Raw genomic sequence first — 16,716 nt, 5'->3', positions numbered from 1 at the left:
TTGGGCTACTTTAAGTAAACTGCAGTTTTAAAAATTTTATTCTGAGAAGTACAGCTAGCCCTTGAACAGCATGGATTTGAACTGTGCAGGTCTACTTATATGCAGATTTTTTTGTCTCTGGATTACTCAACCACAGATACGTCCAACTGACACCCCATACAGCCAACTCTATGGAACTTGAGCATCTGGGGATTTGCGTTAGTTTGTCTGGATAGAGGTGGGGGCAGGGCAAGGTTGTGTGTGCTGACACCAATTCCCTGGAAATACTGCAGACCAACTAGGGTTAAGTTTTGGGGAGTCAAAAGTTATAGATTCTAGACTGAAGGAGGTCAGTGCCACTGACACCCATACCCTTTTGTTCAAGGGTTAACTGTAGTTACAGATTATTGTTTATATTGATGTTTCTGGTATGTTACATATAAGTCTTAAAGTATGATGTTTATGAGTCTAGAATTCTAAGATAGAACTTAGTAGTGATCTTTTTAAGACAGAATTCCCATAGACAGTTTACTTCATGACAACAACATATTTGTCAGACGTAGTAGCTGCCAGTCACTTTGGAAATAAAGTCAGAATGTGGAAACCAAACCATTTTTAATTACTGAAAGTGGTTGAACTAGATTTCCTCCCAGATGTTGGGTGTTCAGTCATTTTCATGCAAAAAAGATGCTGTTCTTAATATCTTACGAATTAGGTGGTTTGTTTTGACTTGAAACTTTTGTTATTGCTTCAGAACATTATTGTCTACCAAATTCTGTTTCTGTATTCATTGGCGTTTGGTTCAGTTAGAGACTATGAACTCAAGGATAGTTCACTGTGACAAAATTAAAGGGTGGAAAGCTTCCAGAATCACTTTGGAAGTGTGATACTCTAAAAGGAACTACAGTAAGTCCAGCAGAAAGCTCATTTTGTGTTGCTGTTTTTATAGGTGTTCCTCTTTCAAGTGGGTAATAGTCCTTGAGATTACTTTAAATATGTGTTGTGAAATTCAGTCCTTACTTAAAATATTCAAGTGAATTAAATTTTGTTTCTTGTTTTCATTATATGTAATATTTCTACATGTAATTCTTAATATTTTAATATATTAACTAAGTTTTCTGTGAGGAAAAATTAATGTCAGAAAATCATTTGATCCCATTCAGTTTAAGAAGCAAAAGAGATGCTGTATGCAAACATTTTTTTTTTTACTTATAGGCACAGAAAAATAATTTGAAAAAGAAGTGTGTTTATAACTTTATTAGATTCAGAGCCTCCCTGGTGGCACAGGGATTAAAGACACGGTGCTATCAAGATATTGGCAGCCACTGTAGCAAGAGTTTGATCCCTGGCCTGGGAGCTAACCCACATGGCACAGCAGACCTCTTCTGTCTTGACCACTGCTCCCCTCAGCAGTATATTTCAGTAGATCCACCTGTTCTGTTCCCCACTCTGTCTCCGGTGAATTTTCTCACTCTCCGTCCACATCCCTGCCTGTATCCCAGTTCTTGTATGCATAAATAAATAAAAACAAATCTTAAAAATAGGGTTTCTAATAAAATAAGCTGAATTGTTTCTTCCTATATGAAAGGAGGTAGCATAGTAGTTAAAAATTAAGGACAGAATAGAATTAGAGCCTAGCTGGCAGCTTCAAATCTCATCTTTCTGTGTTTGTACCCTCTGCTATAAAATGGGGTGGTAATAATTCCAACCTCTTAGGGTAATTATGAAAATTTAAATAAGTTGCTGTGTGTAAATAGTGCCTAACATTTGGTGAGTGCTGTATAAATAATTGGTATTATGTACAACTCAAATATATGTTATTGTAATTACCACAATTATTCTATAATAGAATTCCTTACTACTTCAAAATATAATTCAGAACTTTTATCTTCTCAAAATTTGAAGTCATCATATTATAAAGTAAGAAAACTGCTTGCATTGTATGCTAATAAAGTTATCCCATCACCACATTCTTCATTTCCTAGAGGAAATAACAAATAGGTAATTGTTTGGTATTTCCCCCTATATTTAATATACATACCTTTGATACATTTCTAGCATTAAAATTATATGTTTTCCTATAACATCATAGAATATATGACATTTCTAGAATTTCAAATAGTTTGGCTACTCTGAAAAATAGATGCTGAACCTGAGAAACACATTCATTTATATTTGAAAATAATAATGAGTTATGTTCTTACTTGAAATGTCAGTAACAACAAAACTGAATATATCTCTTGAGTTGGTTTTATCCTGAAAAAACAATATGAGGAAAGTTTAATAATAAATCTTCATTAACTTCTTTTCACTTATGATGAAACTTTTCCTCTATTGTAATTCATTACTAGTTAATTTATTTAATAAGAATTGTGCTCACAATAGCAAACAGATAAGGGAAGGTGGTTAATTATCTTCAGAGTGTTTTTACACAAACAGATATTTTATTACACATTTTTTAAACTTCTAAATTATAGGATTTACAGTAACAATTTTTTATTGTTATGTAATAATCACCCATATCAAGGCAATGAAGAATTTTGAAGTACTTAGGAAACACTAGGTCATCGTTATGTCAGTTTTGTTTCTTCATTAAGAGTAATATGTAGATTTTCTGCTCACTTGACAGTTGATAATATCCAGAAGTTCCCTTTTCTTAACCTACTGGATAATCAAAAATTGTAAGGATTTTAATTTTTTGACAAGTATTATTTTCTTTTCCTTTTTTGGTAGACTGAAGACTTCAAAGAAGATGGAGGGAAAAGTAAAGTGGAAATCATATTGCAACCATAATTAGGGGAGACATCAATAAAAAATTCAATAAATTGAAGAAGACCATTTAAAAATTATTTTATGTGAGAACAGCTTCAAGTAATACTTCATCCTTGTCTTACAGAAAAAGTTATCAAAGTCTTGACCAGTTATCAGCTGAAGTTAGCCTTTCTCAGACTTCACTGGATCCAGGTCAATCACAAGAAGGAGATGGAAAACAGGACGCATTAAATTTAATCAGTGAAGGTAAGAAAAAGATCTGTTTAAATATTTTTTTCTGCACTATACTTGGTTGCAGAGAGTTACAGAAGACTAATAGTGATATTGTGAAGCATGCTATAGCATTTAAGCTACAATTATGATTTAAAACGGTCTGCTTGTGTTTTTTTCTCTCGTGTTTGTCACCTTGTCGCTTGGGGGGAGGCATGTAGGAAGCAGCATGAGATGAGGGAAAGATTTCTCAAAGTCCATGTGGAGTAATGAGAAGCCTAGAGGGCTACACCCATACAAAGACAGCCTCATATTTATTAACATCCAGTACAAAGGTGGGGCAAGTAAGTAGGGAGCGTACATGTCTGGGGGAAGCAGTTATTGGGGATGTATACCAGGGTGGAGTGACCAGGGCTGTTGCAGGGGTTGGGGGGCCTTCATTGTTCCTGCTGGTCAAAGCATATTATCTCTATTATCTGCCTACTGTTTTCAGCAGATAATGGTTTCCCAGAAGGTATCTCATACCTGGACTTTTGCCTTTGGTGAGAGGCCCCCTGCCTGACCCTACACCTAGCTGACAAGAAGGAACTCTGGGTACCAAGGCAATATAGCCAAGAACAGGGGAGCTGGGGATCCCACAGTTTATGGATAACCTTCTCAAAAGATGACCTGTAATTGTTACCTTCATTTCCTCATTTCTAGTACTTTTTTTAAACCACTCTGATTTGCCTCTTGTGTCTTTACCATTTCCTAAAATGACTTTTATCAATCACTGCTATAATGCTGAACTAAGTTCTCTGTCTTCTTCATACTGAACTTTTCAACTGTTTTTGATACAACTGACCACTTCCTTATTCTTGAATCCCTTTGTACCTGGTTTATGAGTACTCTGAAAAACTTGGGGAATAAATATTTGGACTTTTATTTATCTCCAATTACCATTTCAGCTGTGTTCTATCGAGCTCTCTTTCCATTGGTTTGCATCTTCCTGAACAACGTATTGCTCCAGTTCTTTCCAGGTCACTTTCAATTAAATGATGACAATTCAATTTTTAACTTTCAGCCTATTCATTTTAAACTATAGTAGCTTAGTTGAAAAGAGACAATAACAAAAACAAAGAGAAACCCCACCAACTGGGAGAACATTTTTGCACCCAACACTAATGATAAAAAACTGATCACAAAAATCTGCAAAGAGCTGATGAGACTCAACAACAACAAAGAAAATAATCCAGTCAAAAAATGGGCAGAAGAGCTTAAAAGAAACTTCTCTGAAGAGGAAATGCAAATGGCCAACAGGCATATGAAAAAATGTTCAACATCACTTGTCATCAGGGAAATGCAAATCAAAACTACCATGAGATACCATCTTACACCAGTGAGAATGGCACATATTAAAAAAACTAGCAACAACAAATGTTGGCGAGGGTGTGGAGAAAAAGGAACTCTTCTGCACTGTTGGTGGGAGTGCAAACTGGTCCAACCACTGTGGAAAGCTGTGTGGAGATTTCTGGACCTACTAAACATAGAGCTTCCATATGACCCAGCAATTCCACTCCTAGGTATGTACCCAAAGGACACAGAAACATCAACTCCAAAGAACACCTGCACCCCTATGTTTATAGCAGCACTGTTTACAATAGCTAAGCTTTGGAAACAACCCAAATGCCCAAAAATAGATGACTGGATCAAGAAGATGTGGTACATATATACCATGGAATATTACTCAGCATTCAAAAAAGATAAACACATGCAATTTGCTGCAACATGGATGGCGCTGGAAGGGATCATGCTCAGCGAAATAAGCCAAAAAGAAAAAGAAAAATACCGGATGGTCTCACTCATAGCAGGAATCTAGAAAACTTAAATAATGGAGCAGGAAAATGAATAACTATAAGAAAGTGAAAATCAAAATCAACAAAAAACTATGAACCAGAGACACTTTTAGGGGGGCGGGGGCAGGAGGGGAGGGATTGGGGTCAGAATGGGGGGCTGCAATTGTATGGGGAATATAACAATAAAATTTATAAAAAAAAAAAATAAAAATAAAAATATAAATTTTCTTGAGGTAAAAAAAAAAAAAAAAAATAAACTATAGTAGCTTAGTTGGTTCCAAGTTCTCGTCTTTCCTCTCCACAGCATAGGCTATTAGCTGTGACTCTAGCACTTCGTATTGTACAGGTGGTACTTATATAATCTGGTGCTCACATCCCTTATCTCTCCTCCTCCGTTCTTCCTCTGCTAGTGTGTGTGAGTGCAAAGGAGACAACTGTTCCTAACATCAGTGGAACCTGCATTCCTCTAGGCCTCCAGCTTTTTCCCTTGTTCTCCACTGCAAAAAAAATGGCATTACTATAGGCATTCCCTAGATTCTACTCTTGCCCCTTAAATAAGTCAGTTTATTGTAAATCCTGTCATTTCCCCATACAAAACATGTTATATGTATTCACATCAGTTTCCCTATCACAACCCTAGACTAAAGCACCTGGAATAAGCCTCTTGAATGGAATACTGGAATAGCTTTATAATTGGCCTTTCATTTCTTTCTTGTTCCCTCACTTGCTATATTCTCTGTTCAATAATCAGTAATCTTTAAAACCAGAAATCAGAAAGTATCATATATCTGTTTAAAATTCTCGTTGTTCTCAATGAAAATTACGATAGAACCCTAACCATTTATGACCTCCCACATGATCTAACTTTGACAGCTTCTGCTTCATTTTATACCGTTCTTTTTTGCTTGTTCTATACACTTCAACAAACTGACATGTTCTTTAAGGCTGTTTTTTTCTTCAGCTATCTTGGCACTTGTTTTTCCCACTGCCCTTAAACTTCTTTCTAAAGGTCTTTGCATAGCAGCCTCTTTATCAGGTCTCTTTTCAGAGATTATCTCCTTAAAGATGTTTTCCTTGACTGTCTTACCTTAACTAATCACTTCTATCTTCATATCCATCCCATCCCAGGCATTCTCTCATATTGCATATATTGTGATTCTTGTGTATATTTTTTCACCACTTGTTTTCCAGTGAACAAATGTCATAAAATGTGCAGAGTGGGATATGGGTAAGATGAAGTAAAAATTTAACCAGAAGTCTAAAACAATGGAAAATTGCCTTATGCTGAATATTGTTCCTTTTAAGATGGTTGCTAAAAGGGTTTTAGTCTATTTTCATAGTTTAGTGAATGTTGACTACAAATGAATCCTTTTGGTGATGTGAGTAATAAACAGCATACTAAAAATTCTTAGTGGCACTAATTTTATTCCAAGAGAATAAACTAGATTTACTGTCATATAGTTTAGAATATGTAGATTTTAAAAACTAATCCAATCTGTGAATGCATTTTTTTTAGTGATGACTCTTACGTAAAAGACATTATAAATGTCTTTATATTGTCATTTATAAATGACAATTATAAATGACATTATAAAAGACATTATGAATGATTTTAATAAAGTTTTTAATTGCAGATATTTTAATAGCAGTAGGTCAAGATGAGCAATATTTTTACACTATAAAAACCAATACATAGAGGAGGAGGAAAGGATAAATAGGTAAAGCACAGAGAATTTTTAGGGCAGTAAAAAAACTCTGTATGACACTAAATTGTGGATACATCTACAAATTTTTCCAGTTAATAGAATGTAGAACACTATGAGTAAATTAATGTAACTGAGGATACTAGATGATAATGATGTGTCATTGTAAGTTTCTCACAAAGTCTCTATATATGTAAAAAAAAAAAAAAAAAAAGAAAAAGAAAATATTGGCTTTAAGAACTCAAAGTTAGGGCCTCTTGGTGGTGTAGACAGTTGAGCATAGCACTGTGAAGCTGTCCGCAGCCTCTGCAGTGCGGGTTTGATCCCAGCTGGCCAGGGAGCTACCCACATGGCGCAGCAGACCTCTCCTGTCTCGCCCTCTGCTCCCCTCTGCAGTGTATTTCAGTCAGCCTGTCTGTTCTGTTCCCTGCTCTGTCTCTGGTGAATCCTCTCACCCTCCCACACATCTGGCCTGTACCCCAGTTCTTGCATAAATAAATAAAATCTTAAAAAAAGAAAGAAAACAAGAATTCAAAGTTAAATAACAGACTAAATATCACTAATGTAATTTCCATACCCCAATACTTTAATTAAACGACCAAAAAAAAATTTTTAGTCAAAAAATATCACCAACTGAAACCCAACCACAAAAAAGAATATAGTAAAATAGAAAATGTTTTTAAAATGAAAGACACATCCTTTCCACTCACTAGTGTCATAATAGTAATGAAACTATACTTCAATACACTGAAATGTAGGTTCTCGTGAATAAAAAATTTCATAACACGTACAAATCAGCTATTCCTCTCACAGAAAATCTCAGTGAACACAAAATTACAATTTCAAAAAAAATCATATTTCAGAAAAAAAATCAGCCAATGATTTTGAAAATCTCTCTTCCGGAAAAAACAATAGTGAAATGGGAAAAAAAATAATACAAGCACATTTTATTAAATGTTTTCAAACAGGCATTTAGAGATATGATACAAATATTTTAAATGAAAAATCAAAAATCAACCAGAAATGTTCAAGAAACAGGAAGAAAGTAACTCACAGATGATTAAAATCAGAAATAGAAGAAAGACCAAAATTACATCAGAAGTAAATATTAAATTATAATGTGTCTTATGAAAAATAGATTTGAATGAAACTATATTTTATGTTGTAACCATTTTTATTTTAACCATTATGGTAGAGATACAATAATTTCTTTGTGGTTTTAATTTGCACTTCTCTGATGGCAAATGATATTCAACATCTTTTCATGAGCTATATATCCTCTATAGATCTATATCCACTGGTGATGTATCTTCTGATATTATTTACCAGTTCTCTAATTGGATTAGTTTGCTTTTGGGTTTCGTTTCTTACTCTTAACTTGTCCTTTCTCTCCAGTTTTATTGACCTATCACTCATTTACATATCTGAATAATTTTGGGAGTATAAATTACCCGTTCGTAAGTGTACTTACCTCATTCTCCCCCTACCAAATCTCTTGTGCCACTATTCTATCACTGTGACTCCCATATCTCTCCCCCATCCCATAATCCCAAGGTAACCAGTGTTTTGACAGCTGCTTTGCTTTGGTTATTTGTGTTCCAATGTAAACGAAACCATCCAGCATTTTTGACTTTCACCTTTTGACTGTTTTTACTTAGTCTAATCATCTCAAGCTCCATCCATTTTGTCCCAAAAGGTAACATTTCATCTTTGTAAATAGCTGAGTAGTAGTCCATTGAGTACATACTCCATAATTTCTTTGTGCATTTATCGCTGGGCATTTATGTTGGTTCCCTGATTTGGCTATTGTGAATATTGCTACTGTGAATATAGTATAAATCTTTTTGTATTGCATTCTTCAGATAAATACCTAGACTGGTATTGCTGAATCATACGGTTTTTCCATTTTAATTTTTAAGGAATCTCCATACTGTTTTCCCTAGAGGGTGCACCAAATTACATTACTAATAACAGTGGATGAGTATTCCTTTTTCTCCACATCCTCATCAATATTTGTGAGTCCTGTCTTTTTGATATACGCCATTATTGATATAGGGGTAAGATGAAGCACAAATAATCCTCTCTATTTTTTATTTTAAGGGTGACATTGAAACTACTGATAGATCAGACATGTTGATACATAGGTCTTTGATTTTACAGTTAGATGTGTTTGCACTATTTTTTAAAGTTTGGAAGTTTTTAATGATATCATTCTTCAAGGGCAGTTCATTATTTTTTTTTATCCTAATTTTTAGGTAAAGAAGATACTCCTTCATTACTTGGTCTCTGTGGGTCTCTAACATCAGTGGCAAGTTACAAATCTCTAACAAGTCTAAAATCTAATGACTACCTTGCAAGTCCTACAACAGAGATGACAAGTCCGGGTCTAACTCCATCCTGAAAATTCTTATGTAAAAGTCAAAAGGTTTTATGTTCCATAGGTTCTCTTTACACACATTGGACTGCTGGGAAAGCCCTGGGAATTTTATATTGTTCTGGCACATGTCTGGAGTTCTATTGCTCATATTAGAGAATTCAAATTACTCCATGTAAACTTGTGTAAAAAAAAAAAATCCTGCCATTTTTTTTTTAATTCTTATATTTGTCACTGGGATGTTTAAAAATGAATAGGCTTAAAAAAACTTTCAAAGATTCTCTAAATTATTAGTCCATTGCACACTGTATGTTGCATATTTATTCAGTTGAATTTCATATATTTAAACATCATAGTTCCTAGAGAGTAGGCTTGCTATTTTATTAGAGACTTAAGTTATGCATTTTCTTTTGGTTTTTTCAATGATTACGTTTTCTAGAATGAAAATTTAATTTTTCATTATTTTTTGTTTAGGCTCTAGCATTCAGATACCTTGTTTTTAATGTGAGATGGTTCTTGGCTACAGTTTCTCAATGATTTATTCAGTTTTTCTTTAACAGTTATCATTTAATGTCAACTTAACATTCCACTTACTGTTTTATAAATTTTGTAGGAATGTACCTTTAGGTGGTAATTAAGTTAGGGTTCTAGAGAAAATATTTTGCAGTATTTGAGACCATTTAGGTAAAATGAATAAATTTCATATTTTTGTTTTACCAAGATTTTCTTAAAAGGTTATCAATTTAAAAATTGATCAAATATGCATCAAAAGTTGGAAACTTTTAAAAGTGTAGACCAGAAGTTTAAAAAAATATTTTATCAGAAAAGATTTCAAATTCAATTAAGGATCTGAGAACTTTTTAAGAATCAGAAGGGTAATCACCAAACTTAATATCTGACACATAGTACTGTTTTATCTTCCCTTACATGCACAATGAATTGTGTCATTTATGTTTTGCAGGTTCTAGCACTAATCATGCCATAATCTCATTTAGAAACTGATGCTAATATAAAAATCCCTGTACTTCTGCAGATGAAAGATTTTCTTAAAAAAAAAAAAACACAACAAAACCACAAGTCTGAGCTGTATTTTAAATCTTTTTGCACTATTTGGAACAACTCTACATTTTTTCCCTAAAAATTCCACCACATTGAAAGAGAAAATCATAGGAAGTATATTTTCTATAGTAAGTAATATGAGGAAAACATGATCAGTTGTGCCAAAGAAGTTTTATACACTATTTACATGAAGAAGCTACACTTATTGGGGACTTCATATGCTATTTTTGTTTATTAAAACATTACATTCAACATAGTAGCTTTGACATATGGGAAAACTGTTCTTCCTAAAACAGTATATTTTATTGAGAGGAGGCAAGAAGAACTGAACTTATCACATTCATTCTTTGAATTAGAAATGTAGGAGTGTGGAGGTTTTATACAATATTTAGAGCTTTACTCTCATAATTTGGAATTTAAGATAATAATAATAAGGCTAGTCTTACATGTAAGACAGTTCAAACAATATCATTTCAGGGACAAAAGAGGCCTAGAAGCCCTTATAAGAAGTTACCTTAGATGTATCAGAACATATTCAGAGCTTTATTCCTTTAGCTTAAGGCTTTAGTACTTGTAGAAACACAAATATTCTTGAGAAATGGTACTTTCAATCAATTCTTAACTCGGTATGCTTTACTGTGAGTGAGGTATGATCAGCATGGGGGATGGAAGGAAGGTGTAAAATGAGAGGACAAGGAGACCTTGGGAGAAGGGAGTAAGAACTGGCTATGGAGGAAGAGAACTACAAAAACTTGAGACTGGCCTTAAGCACTTTTGCTGCTTTCCTAATCAGAATGTTAGGCTTTATCATTTATGGTGCACTCTCAGCTGAAATTTATGGTCCTTCAGTAACTAAAAAAAAAATCACTGATAAATTTTTTTCATACATTTTTATAGAAAGGAAAATTCAAGATTCCATAATTGAGAAAAAATTTTCAGATTTGTTTAATGTTTACAGTAACTTGTGCATCTTAACATACTGCTAAATGCAGATTTAAACATGACATCTGAGAATCATAACTTTTCCTCCTTTCTTGGAGCTCTTGGTATAAAATTCATCTGCTAATTTGAATTCAGATTTCTACACAGTTCATTCCACACTAGCTGTAAGGGTAGTTTGTTAATGTTTGCATGAAGAAACAATGTACGTCCCAATCTTTAATTTTAGGTGGTAGTATTTATTGTTTGTACAGCCTCTCCAAAATAGAATGCTGAATTATATGCTAATATTTAAATGTGCATTTTGTTGCCTTGATGTACTATACTTGTTGCATGTATATTAAACATTTTGTACCATGTATTAGTAGTCTTATTTTCCTCTTGACAAAAAGTTACTTGGATATAATTGTTCACTGAACTTTTGTTTCAACAAATGTGGTAAATGTCTGTTCACACCTGAAATACTAATATGAAAATGGTTTTGGAGAAATCCTTATTTCTCATAAATTAAATACTTTTTATTTAAAAAAAAATAACATGACAAGCTTTAGCATACACAGTAGCTACTGAAGTGGTACAATACAGCAGTGGTGTTGACAGTGTTGCTAATTTATATAATCAACATGTTTGTTTTCTCATTTGTAAGATAGAAACATCGCCAAGGTGATGATATCAGCATTAAATACAGTCATATGCCTAAGTCCTTAAGAGGTAAATGCCAAATATAAGCTATTATTATAACCAACAGGAACCTTAAAATGCAGGTGAATAAGTTTTTATTTGTCATCTTTATTAAATTTACATGTACGTTTCAAGTGGCTAAAAATGTGTTTCAAATTTACATTTATGGAACTTGGTTAAAGTTCCTATCAGCAGGCAGTAGATCTCCACTTTCGATAAAATAATATATTGGGGAGCCTCCCTGGTGGCACAAGGGTTAAGACACAACCTATGAAGCTATCTGCAGCCACTGCAGCATGAGTTCGATTCCCAGCCAGCCAGGGAGCAACCCAAATGGCGCAGCAGACCTCTCCTTACTCGCCCACTGCTCCCCTCAGCAGTCTACTTTGGTCAATCTGCCTGTTCCATTCCCCACTCTGTTTCTGGTGAATCCTCTCACCCCCCCCCCCCCATATGCCTCTGGCCTGTACCCCAGCTCTTGTATGCATAAATAAATAAATCTTAAAAAAAATAATATATTGGGTTACCTCTGAAATGTCATATTATTGCTTTGAACATCAGGACTTTTAAATTTTTTAACATTTAATTGCTATATGTATATTGTATCTACCCTTTGCCCAAGTCACTTCTGTAAGCAAAGCAGCTTTTCTTTCTCTTCAGCACTTTTTCTTTTCAACTGATGGGAAGAGGAAGCTAAAATTATACTTGTGTAATTGTGGCACCTCTTAAAAGTATATTCAGTCCAAACCAAAACTTTTAGTTTGTTCTTAAATAGATTACCTATTTATAATTTTATTTTCCATATTGCTTATTGTTCTAAAATACAACTAAAACTAAAGTTTCACAATACAACAGTAGGCCTTAGTACATGTGGCAGGTTTTGGGGTTTTCTGTTCTATGCTATACTAAAAGACTATGCAACCTTGTTTTCTTTCAGTAAAAAATTGCTGGTCTTGGGTGGAGGGAAACCAATCTTTCATTAATCAGAGCTGTGCCAAAAATCTTTCCTTGGTTTCCTGTTGACTTTCTTGTTCTCCTTTTAGGACACAGGCCTTCAACAACATTTCTAGTTTGCTCTCAAAGCCACTGTGACTAAATTCCTTTTCCTGATTACGACTTGCAGGGACAGGTATATCTGTTGGATCACCTATCCTGATCTTAGAAACATTTCCTGATCACTTTCCATCTGCCTCAGGCTGAGTAGAGTTCCTCTGATTTTCCATCACTCCTTTTGCATACTTCTATCAAAAAAAGCTCAGAAATCTCCTTGAGGCAGTGAGAATCTCTGCAGTTCTTTCACCATCTCCAGTGCTTTTTATATAGCCTACCACTTGAAAGATCTCAGTAAGTATTGAATGATATATTAAAATACAAAAGCAGTAATTTATTTTAAAAGTTCATGTTAGAAAAAAATTTAAGTGGTCCATTAAACTTTCTTCACACCCCTTGAATTTGTATCCTAGAAAAAGATATCCTAGAATTTAAAGGTGTCATGTGGCTAAGTATAGTGTAATTTTCCTTGAAATAAGTGAAAAATTTATTTTAACTCCATATCTAGGAATTCAAATGTATTATTAAATGAAATGTAGCAAACTAGTAATAACTGAATAAGATATTTCTTAAAATTTACATGTAGAAAATTAAAGGTGTATATTAAAAAATGCAACATTAATAGAATAAAAGTGCTTTCTTTTAAAAACATTACCAAAAACACAATTTCTAGCCAAACCCTTTTTGGTTGCTACTATTTTTTTTTAACAGAAGTATTAATGCTTCTTTACCACTTAAGTGTAGAGAGAGAGCTTCAATTCAGCCTTCTTTGCATCCAGATACAGTACATGCAATATATGTTAAAAAAACTACTAGTAAATTGGACTTATTTATTTTAGTCATAAAAAGATTTTTCCTAAGTGCAGTTAATATGACATTGGGGAACTGTAAATATCCCTCCTGGTATTTTATAAGTGATACTAAGTTGAGATAAATGACTTTTTTTAGAGCATAATTCTAAATTTTTCTACCTTTCCCCATTATCAAAAAACAGAGAAAAATCAAGGTAAAGTTAATTGTGTAAAACAGCATATATAGTTCAAGTTAAGTTTTCGTGTGTGCGTGCATGCATGCATGTACATACACACACAGCATTAACATATAATGAATTCATACGAAAATAACTAGAAGCATAGTAATAATTTTAGCTCAGAATGCATAAAACATTTTAATGAAAATGTAAGTTAAAGTCAAATATTTATATTTTATGGATATATGTGGCAAATTTAAGGTAATTCAACACAGGATAAAATAAACACAAAAAGTTACATACTACTGTATGTAGTTTATTTCTGGTGTATCAATACTTTTCTACTACAATAAAGAATACATGAATTCCTCTAGCAATACTGAGTAAAGTATTCTATTTCAGGGGTAAAAAAATGTATCATTTTCATAAGATACACGTAGACTATAATAAAATGTTCTTTCTTATAGGATATAGATCCTGAGAAGTCAAACAAAACTATAAAATTAGATCTCATTCTTGTCATGCCATCATATATATCCTTTTTACTTCTTTCTTACAGTCATAAGCTAAATTACTTAGGCACTAAGCACTAAGTGACAGGACGCTATTCTGCAAGGAAACTACTATTCTTGGTCTATCATACTAATTGAGATTTATAGACTCAAAGGACATTTTATAAATATTTTGTGACGGATAACTGTATTTTAATCTTAATTTTGTTAGAATAATAGAAGGGAAAGAGAGAACGCCACAATGATACTTGAGTTAGAAGATGACTGAAACCAGAGACCTTTCCTCTTTGGAAATATTTTTACCAGTCTAAATACAATATACTTTTTGACTCACACCCGTTTGACTGCAGTAAACATTTCATACAATCAGTGAAAAAAAAAAAAAAAAAAAAAAACCCTCTCTGTTGCAAATGCCAGTAGTTAATACTGAATCTTTAGTCATCAAAAATAGCAGCATTTAATATCAGCATTTATATTAAATATATTTTTGGTCAGAAAGGTGAACTAAGCGTGCCTTTGATCAGAGAAATCCCAACACATAAAAACCTTAAGACAAAAGCAGGGTTAAAAAGAAAACCTTACATATTTGAACTAAAAAAATAGCAAGTAATATTTAGGAAATGTCAATGTTATTTAAAGACAACCTTTTATTATCTACTTCTGAAAGAATTTAAAATATATATAAACCTGATTTCAAAGTATATGATAGATTTGGGCATTTTTCTTCTAGATTATATATCATTCAACACAAAATTAAAAATATTATTCGTTGTGATAAAGTCCCAGTAAGATTAAGTAAAACCAAAACCTATAACATCAACCTCTTAGAGCTTGTTAGCAGTACAATGGAATAATTTCATTTCTTTACAAGAATGCTCAATGATTGTGATATCTAGAAATCTTTGATCTCAAAAATTAGAATAACAATTTTAAAACTAGGATTATGTATTAGAGGCAAAGTAGAAATTAATATTCACTTAAATTGAAGGAAATACAAAGTCATGAAAGATAATGATGAAAACAGTTTTTGCCTACGAGTCTTCACCTTATTATTTGGCTATGGTTGTTATTTCAAGTAGAAACGGCATCACTAGTATTGCTGTCTTTGAGCATTCTGTTTCTGGAAGAAAGACTTTCCAAATTCATATGTACTGATCATAATGGCACAAGCCGGAGCAATTTTAATTAAACGAGGAATTAAGCCTGAAAAGAAGAGAAAAAAAGCAGAATGTTACCTTTAAAAAAGACAATTTATGTGGCTTCATTCTGATAATGATATAATGAAATGAAATGGTATATAAAGTTTTGTGTGATAAGCTGGTAGCAAAGAAAGACCAAACTGCTCACTCCCAATTTTAGTTCAATTCCATGTTACTTTATGTGAAAATTTTCTCTTATCAATAGCAAATCTATTGTCATTTAACTTTTTTTTTTAACTTACAGCAAAGATGTTTAGGAGGAAATCATAAACGTGGAATGTTTTCAATAATTTCCTGCTTAAAGCTAATTCAGGAAGGTATAAACTTTAAAAATGTTGTATTCAGTGATTTGGTTAAGTAAGTATTTTTACCTGTAAATAATCCAGAAAGTCCATTCTTAGCAACAATGTTCTTCATTATAGCCCAAGTTGACATATGCAAAGGCATAGAAACTAAAATTAAAATAAAGAAATACTATCATAAATTGCACTTAGTTTCATATATAGATAATACATATAAAATAATGTTTATTGCCTTTGGGTGTATATTACTTCATTATAATAAGAACAGTTGTGTTTGTCTAAAGAGCTTTAAATATTCTAGTAGTTTAATTCATTATAAGAAAAATCAGGAAAAAAAGGCTACAAGTTTAAAGGTTTATAGGACTGGATGCAGTTAAGGAGTTATCTATAGAACAGAAGGCTTCTTTTGAATTGATGTTTGTTTTTTAAGTTGTGGTCATCCTTTATGTTTTTCCCACATCTTTCTCAATGATTTTTAAGTCTTTTACAAGATACACAAAAACTTCTATTGGGTTGCCAAAGCCAAAGAAAAACCAAAATTTAATTTTCATTACAATATTAAAATTTTTTTTCCTAAAAGAAGTTCTGAGGAAAATAGATCTTTCTCCTTAGTAAGGACTCAGTTTATTACAACCATTCTGAATAGATATAACAGTCTTAAAATAGATTAGTCCTGTCTCCTCCAGGACTGATTTATCCTTTAACAATAACATCTCACATAGGTGCAACCATTCAAATATTGGGAACATAGTAAGAAATTAAAGTTAAAAAAAAAGCCCAGCAAAAATAGGTGTCACTGAAGTTCAAACATATGTTTATGAATGAGTCAGATGTTCATACACAAAGTTCACTTACCTTAATTTTACATAATAATTCCAAACAGTTGGTTTAGATCAGAGACTAAATTCAATACATTTATTTTACTTATTTTTTGCTAAGGAGCAGGTCACTACTTTGTGAAAAACGTGACAGTTGACAAGCTGAAGATTTCAAAGTTTTGGTTTGAGATCAGCAATTCTGCTCCTAGGTATCCACTAAGACTACAAAAACACTAAAGGGATATATGCACTCCTGTATTCACTGAAGCACTATTTACTATAACCAAGTTAGGAAGCAACCTAAGTGCCCAAG

General features: G+C 32.9%; 2 protein-coding genes across 6 annotated transcripts in view; one reads left to right on the top strand and one right to left on the bottom strand.

Moving 5' to 3' along the window:
- The window catches only part of RUNDC3B (RUN domain containing 3B), a gene marked incomplete at both ends in the record, with an annotated part of 100,841 nt that extends 91,941 nt beyond the window's left edge, over window positions 1–8,900 (top strand). For all 5 annotated transcript variants that reach the window (XM_084230826.1, XM_084230823.1, XM_084230825.1 and 2 more), the window contains 2 exons: window positions 2,876–2,997; window positions 8,755–8,900. In XM_084230826.1, coding sequence (XP_084086952.1) covers window positions 2,876–2,997; window positions 8,755–8,900 — 268 coding nt within the window. The remainder of the gene's footprint in view (window positions 1–2,875; window positions 2,998–8,754) is intronic.
- A 6,274-nt stretch (window positions 8,901–15,174) lies between these two features.
- Window positions 15,175–16,716, bottom strand: part of SLC25A40 (solute carrier family 25 member 40) — a gene marked incomplete at its 3' end in the record, with an annotated part of 33,928 nt that continues 32,386 nt past the window's right edge. The window contains exons 11-12 of the mRNA XM_084229919.1: window positions 15,655–15,735; window positions 15,175–15,287 (exon numbers count right to left, since the gene is read on the bottom strand). Of these exons, the coding sequence (XP_084086045.1) occupies window positions 15,175–15,287; window positions 15,655–15,735 (194 nt within the window). The remainder of the gene's footprint in view (window positions 15,288–15,654; window positions 15,736–16,716) is intronic.

The sequence above is a fragment of the Talpa europaea genome (genome assembly GCF_964194135.1).
Source record: "Talpa europaea genome assembly, chromosome: 3".
Taxonomy (NCBI): Eukaryota; Metazoa; Chordata; class Mammalia; order Eulipotyphla; family Talpidae; genus Talpa; species Talpa europaea.
This window is presented reverse-complemented; position numbering and strand designations above follow the sequence as displayed.